Raw genomic sequence first — 6,934 nt, 5'->3', positions numbered from 1 at the left:
TTTGATAACTAGTTCAACAATTTTGTATGTAATGACTATTAGTTTTATAGGGAACGACTATTCAGTACCCATAAGTATAGTTCATTTTGACTGACATGACATAAGCAAATGATGATGTTAAAAAACAGCAGAGAATTGTATGAAAGCAACTGATACATGTCCAAAAGCATTTGCAATTTGTTCAGAGGAAGGAGAATTTGCTACTATGATGTGCACAAATTACTAAATGTTGTGGAGGTTGAACTAATAGTTATGAGAATTTTCATTCTGATCTGCAAAAAGCACCAAAGCGACTGAGAAAAACTGTAATCAATCAAGAGGCGCTTGCAATGACTGAGGCAGGGACTGAGCCTGTGATTCTCTGTGCATAGTAAGGTAAGGTAAGGTGCTCTGTGTGAATGAGTGTCATGGTAATAGTGCAAATGAGTAAGTCCAACAGTGCAACAGTGCAAGAATAAAGTCTATATATCTATATATATAACTATATTAATATAAGTGTGGCCACAGTTCGGCTGTGGCATGGAGGGAGGGGTTATGCATATGTGCTAATATAGCATAACTTCATGTGTGAACATATTTTTGAGTGTCTTCAATATATATGTATTTTGTTAAAAGTACGTTTTGTTATGATATTTCTTAACATGGTAACTTACAACTTGATGGCACTGCCATATAACTTGAATGGTTGACTGGATATGGTTGACTCTGTGTGTGTGACAGTTGAGTCTGTGATTTGAAGTTGTGTCTAAAGGAGAGAGAGCAGAGAGGAGGGACGGGCTGGTCTGGCCAAGTGAAGAAGTGAAAGTGAAAACCAGAGTGGGACAAGTGAAGAGGAAGTGAACTTGCATAAATAGACAGACTCAAACACTCACATGCAGATCTCCAGCGAACAACACACAAGAGCGCAATGGTGGCATTTTAAGGAGAAGAAGACAGAAAGAGGTAAATCAAGATCTACTTTTTTACCTCTCTCTTCATGGGCACTCTTTCATTTTTTTCTCACTCTCAAAAAAATGATCTGTCTCCTCCTTCTTAGTCCCTTGCCTATTATGTCAGTCTTCAAACTGACATTTTTCTCTTTCGTTTTTCTGGCTCCCCCTCTCCAGCCATACTCCTCTCTTCCTCTCATCCTCTTTTACTTCTGCTTTTTTCTCATCAAAGAGTGCCAATTCTGCCAGAGAAATCCCTTCAAATGAATCCTTTCATCCTGCCCTTCTCCTGTGACTTGCTGCTCCTTTGATGTGTGTGTGTGTGAGTGAGTGAGTGTGCGTGCGTGTGTGTGTGTGCGTGCGTGCATGTGAAAGTTCATGGGTGTGTAGCCTACCTGACTCTGTTGTAAATGAAGGTGTGCTTTTTCTGATCTCTCTCCTAACTTTCATCCCTCCAAAAGCGTCCATTTTTAACTTTCTACCTTTTCTACTCAGACATCTCTCTTTGACATCTCCTCTGGTTAACCCCTCCCTCTCTCATCCTTTCCTGATAGGGAACAGGTTTTTCAAGACTCCTCTAACTGCAGATGAACCAAGATAAATAAACAACATTTTTTCCTTTCCTGGAAGGTCTAAATCAAGTTAATCCAAGGTCGGGACAGGACAGAATGACTGGCACGACCACTGGCATCAGCGACTGGGATGGTAACGGAACCCATAATGCAGCTGGCCTTTGATTGACAGCTGCATATTGATTCCGTTTCCATCACTCCTCGCAAAACGAGGACGTCAGGGGGTTGATTGACATGGCTCGGGTGGTGGAGTGTGTGTTGGAGACCCCATCTCTCTAACCTGAAGGATACTGTTCTGGAATGACACGTTTTCTCCCGGATCGCCAGACTAATGATACGCCACCGGGAACTTCGTGTCAGCCAAGAATGGCATCCATATCCACTATCACAAATTATTTTGTGGTTTATTGTTTGTCCATTTTTGGCATTAAGATTACATACCACAATATTGAATGCTTGTAATCTGGTGTACTGTACAGATGTACAGTCTTTTAAAATTAAAGTCATTATGTGTAACAACAATTGAACCCAATTGCATCTGTGTATAATGTTAATTTAGGCTGATCACTGTTTGACCTAGAGAACAAAACCAAAGACCACTAGGGTTGATACATTACAAGTGCAAAAAGACGAAATGATTCAGTACCTGTGTCTTCATTGTGTCCCCCCCCCTATCTGATCCCTTTGTTATCAGATATGTTCATGCTGGGCTGCTTGTTGTGCAGTGTTGTAAAAACTGGTTTTGGTGAGAGGCTTACATAATTGTGAAACACAAAAATGAGGACAGGTCATGAAGACACTTAAAAAATGGTCTCCTGTTGGCGTACGGTAACATCTTCACACATTGTTTTAACGTTGTTGGGACGTATACAGGCAGACACTGATATTTTGTTTTCCACAAAAAAGTGAAAGAACAATTATACTCTTCTTCATGAGTCAAAACTGTGGTTCATGAGCAGGAATGCAGTATTTCGGTCATGAAAGTGCATTGCACTTCAGAAAAATCTAGGAGACTAAATGTACACCAAACGCATTAAAATGAAACCTGGCTAGAACAGGACTAGGGTGGGAGGTCCCTTTAGGGTGGCCTCAATGGGCCAGGGTGTTCTGTAGCTGATGACATGAAAGAGTGTGTAGAGTGAGTAGCTTAACAGGCCCTTACAAAATATAACTGCACTATTTGAAGAGCCAACCATTTTCTTAGTAGGCCCATCAAAACGTCCATTTTGGAGGAATTATTTGCCATTCATATGGTTGCACTACATAAAAGCCTATTGTACTTTATTGCGAAATGCAATGTTTTAGACATAAACTTATTGTAGGCCCACTGCATTGTACTTCAGAAAAACTGCAGTTACTGCATATAGGCTATTTGTTTGTAATGGGAAATTAGGCTTGGCTGGGCTAGGCTGACTTTAATAGGGCTTGTAGGAGAATGTATCTGGCAGCATCTTCAGTCTGATGCCTTAGCCAATCCATTTTATTTTCCAGAGAGAAAATGAGGATAGGCTGGCTATTTACTGTGATACTACCATAGTAATGATGACATTACGCCACTAGAAGAGTGTAGCCTATGACCTTAAGGTGATGGGGTATCCCTTACAAAAACAGTTTTACAGTTTTCTGTAAGGGATTATGTAGGCTACCTTTCTTTTAAGGGTAGTCTAGAGTAGACTAGCCTGGTTAGCATCAGACTTTATGCTCTTGCAGAGCAAATTGAAATTTGCCTCTGGGTTCTTTTATGTGGTTCTCCCAGGCTAATACAGACTTCTGCCACATCCAAAATGGCCACAGCAATGGTCTGGTACACATCTATGTTTCCGGTGCAACACGATAATCGGTTTCCTACAAACAATTTTTTACCATTGAGTTCCGCATTGCACACTGTGGACAGTAAATTGTTAATCGATAGACTCCGGCAAGAACAACGCGCAATAGTAGGCAGCATCGCAGATATTAATATACACAACCTTATTCATATACCTAAAGAACCACACCTTTATTGGTCTCTTATTTTGGCGATGTCTTCATCGAGAGTATAATGGAGAACGAGGAAGAGTCGCCCTTTCGAATCATCTCCACTGTCCGAGCATTGAACTCGGCATTACGGGTGAAGCTCCGAGATGAAACCGAGACTACGCGTGCTTGTGGCGGAGACAGGGTCCTGAATGAGCCAGAGAAGCTCTGGTTCAAAGAAAGCAGTGCGAAAAATCTCCGAAACCGAGACTTCCTTTCGCCAAACACGGTTTTAACTGCTATGTATGAAGGTGGACAGGTAAGCGTCATCCTTTTCACATGTAATGCTTATAATATTATTTGTTGCTTGTGTTTTTGGCTGAATGAATTAATTCGCATTACACACATGGCTGAGCTTTTTGACGCGTGCCTTTGCACGTTGTCGTTGACAGGACGGAGGGTGGCTGACAGGATAGCTTGCTCAGCTTTCATGAAGTATGCTCGCTAAGTAGCCAGCTAGCCAACGAGGAATCTGCTTCATTTAGTTTGTAAATAACATTGTCAGTTATGATTGTGAAGCAGCCGAAATTATTATTGTCATCATATTGGTCGTCTAGTCCAGCTAGTTGACATTGCCGTAATCGACCAAACGTTTGAACCCTGCGGCAGAAATTATTAACCCCTCAGTGCCCGTACTAAGTGGGTCAGTATGACGCTTCTGTGCACAAGGGACATGCAGAGTCGAAAATTGATGTATATGAGTGTGTGTGTGTATGTGTATGTGTATGGTATGTTTGCCTTTTGCTATTCTTGGTCTCACATTTAACTTCGCTTGTGCTTGGGAGATGAAATAGCAGGCCTACATGTGATGTTTGTTCTGCATGTTTGTGGTACAGGTGCCCCCAGCAGTGCTGAATAATGTGTCGTCGGCACATGGAAGTGGTGTGTTGCCACTCCGTGGAGCTGAGGTTGTGGCAGAAGGTCTGCGTGTGTGTGTGGACCACCCTGCTGCTTTCCGGAGAGTTCTGAGCCGAGCGGCTGAGTACCTTCGCCCGTCAGCGTCCCAGAGGGAAGGGTGTGTGCTGCTCAACTGTCCTGCACTGCACACCAGAGACACACACATCACCTCACAGACACTTACTCTGGGACAGCTACGCACAGTTCTCATTGCAGACCATCTGGGCGTTCTTCTGAGAAGACATGGGTAAGTGTTCCTATTAGTGAAGAGGTGCGTGTGTTGGCTTTTGTGTATTTTTGACTCACGCCAGATTAAAAAAGAAAGAAAAATTGGGAAGGGACGTAAAGCAGATCCAGAAGTCTTCATTTCAGTCTTAATTTCTGGTAGATTACGTGATATTAACATGAAAACATCAGGAAACAAAGGCTTCGACTGAAAGAAAGGGGGGTGAAGTGGGCAGCCGTGGCCTACTTGTGGGCAGCCGTGGCCTACTGGTTAGTGCTTCGGACTTGTAACCGGAGGGTTGGCGGTTCGAACCCCGACCAGTAGGCATGGCTGAAGTGCCCTTGAGCAAGGCACCTAACCCCTCACTGCTCCCCAAGCGCCGCTGTTGTTGCAGGCAGCTCACTGCGCCGGGTTTAGTGTGTGCTTCACCTCACTGTGTGCTGAGTGTGTTTCACTAATTCACGGATTGGGATAAATGCAGAGACCAAATTTCCCTCACGGGATCAAAAGAGTATATATACTATACTATAAATCTAATGTGACTTTCTCACTGTGTAGGCTTGGATGGGTTATGAGTCACTGTTTCATATAGAGTGTAACACTGCTGTGTCCTTTAGGTACTCTGTTTTGTACTGCCCGGCTCTGCCAGAAGACAGTGACATCATCAACTTCCTCAAGGCACTGGGTGTTGATTGGCCAACTGTGCCCGGCAGTTGGAGCAATGAGGAGAGAGAGCAAAACGTGCTAGAGGAGCTGCGCAGCTCTCCCCACCGAGAGGGGGAGTGTGAGAAAGAAAAGAGAAGAAGCAGAGGAGAAGAGATGGAGGGAGGGAAGCACAGGGGGGAAGAGGAGGTGAAGATTAACCTGAAAGAGGTGGTCCAGGAGCAGGGCCTTGTGGGATACGACCCCAGTCTGGGCACCTGCACAGGTAAGCATGGAGAGGCAGTGACACATGAATGTGGGCGAAGCCATCATGTGCTGACATCATTATTATTATTATTATTTAATCATTGTGCAGTTTCCGTGCTATTTATTAAGTTTCAAGCTTTATGGCTTAGTGTAATGGGCCCTTGCTTGACATGGAGACATTTCCATCAATCTTCAGCTATGTTCAGTCCATCAGTCACATGATCGGTTCGACCCTTTTGAAACACAGCAAAGTACTGGTGTCATCTTGACATTTGTCATGTGCCAAATATATGACTATAAACGGTATCAAACTAGCTCTCCGGAGCATTTGGCTGTGTAGGCTGTGTGGTACTGAGGTCATTTTCATAGTGGATAGAAGTCTTAATAGTGTTGGAAAATAATTGACTCTGTAGAGTGCTCTGGAAAAGCACTCTACAGAGTCAATATTTTAGCCTGTTTGACCACTGAAGGGAACATTTGTGAAGCAATCCATTGCTCACCATCTACCACTCCCTCACTGCACATCCATTGGGTTTGTTTGTTTCTTGTTGTCTTTGTGTGAGATGATGCATTTGACTCTCTTCCTCTCTGCTGCTTTTCTTCCCCTGTTCTCTGTGTCTAGTCCAGAGGGAGGCGATAGCCCACCTGGCCCAGTTGGACAGAGTAGCCGCAGCAGCTGACGGTTCGGTGGGTGGCCGTCCTGTCCTCTTCCCTCTCGCATGCTCTCCCACACACTGCTCAAGAGCTCCTTACTCGTACCGGCCAGGTGACGGCTGCCATACCATGTCATATTGACACAGGCTATGGTCCCACTCCCATCCGCTCCACTAGATCAGTGTTTCTCAAAGTGTGGTCCGCAAGCTATCCCAAGTGGTCTGTGAGCAGACATGGTAAAATATAATATAGATGAGTTGTTTGCAATGTTGAACCAACTTGTATGTAACATGCCTATGTAAGCTACGCCAGTTTAAATCATATGAATTCTCTGACACAATAAGCAAGGTGGGTAGGCCTATTGTGTAATATACTGTTAAAGTAGGTCTACTCTTTTTTTTTTTTTTTAGCTAGGTGGTCCGTGAGGTTTTTTTATTGGTTAAGTGGTCCTTGGTCTGAAAAAGTTTGAAAAACACTGCACTAGATGAACCGCTAGAAGAACGTGCCGCTGTGTTGACAAATGAATAAGCCTGTGTGATGTGTGGCACCCACTACCGATTGCTGGATTGTTGGACCCACACACGTGTCTGCTTGCTCTGCTCCATATGTGCACCATGCAGACAACTAATGCCTTTCAGAAGCACATTTTGACCTAGCCAGCCCAACACAGTAAAAACACCTAGTGAAACAGGACGTTAAAGACGTGTGGGACTAGTTAAATGTCAATGAAA

At 43.8% G+C, this 6,934-nt stretch overlaps 1 protein-coding gene and 1 long non-coding RNA gene across 2 annotated transcripts in view; both read left to right on the top strand.

Annotated features, from left to right (window-relative positions):
• The first annotated feature begins 573 nt into the window (after nucleotides 1–573).
• Nucleotides 574–2,028, top strand: LOC143114539 (uncharacterized). Its single transcript, XR_012984944.1, has 2 exons — nucleotides 574–942; nucleotides 1,560–2,028. It is a non-coding gene; the product is annotated as an uncharacterized LOC143114539 (long non-coding RNA).
• Nucleotides 2,029–3,387: 1,359 nt separating this feature from the next.
• dalrd3 (DALR anticodon binding domain containing 3) overlaps nucleotides 3,388–6,934 on the top strand; it is a 10,603-nt gene continuing 7,056 nt past the window's right edge. Inside the window, exons 1-4 of the mRNA XM_076276643.1 lie at nucleotides 3,388–3,776; nucleotides 4,354–4,661; nucleotides 5,258–5,568; nucleotides 6,172–6,236. Coding sequence (XP_076132758.1) covers nucleotides 3,543–3,776; nucleotides 4,354–4,661; nucleotides 5,258–5,568; nucleotides 6,172–6,236 — 918 coding nt within the window. The 5' untranslated portion in view covers nucleotides 3,388–3,542. The remainder of the gene's footprint in view (nucleotides 3,777–4,353; nucleotides 4,662–5,257; nucleotides 5,569–6,171; nucleotides 6,237–6,934) is intronic.

This window comes from Alosa pseudoharengus, unplaced genomic scaffold (assembly GCF_046254945.1).
Source record: "Alosa pseudoharengus isolate Yale_2024_CS ecotype anadromous, Long Island Sound unplaced genomic scaffold, YU_APseudo_1.1 YU_APseudo_1.1_scf_9, whole genome shotgun sequence".
Lineage (NCBI taxonomy): Eukaryota > Metazoa > Chordata > Actinopteri > Clupeiformes > Clupeidae > Alosa > Alosa pseudoharengus.
The sequence above is the reverse complement of the archived record's forward strand: the minus strand, read 5'-3'. Positions and strand labels throughout refer to the sequence as shown.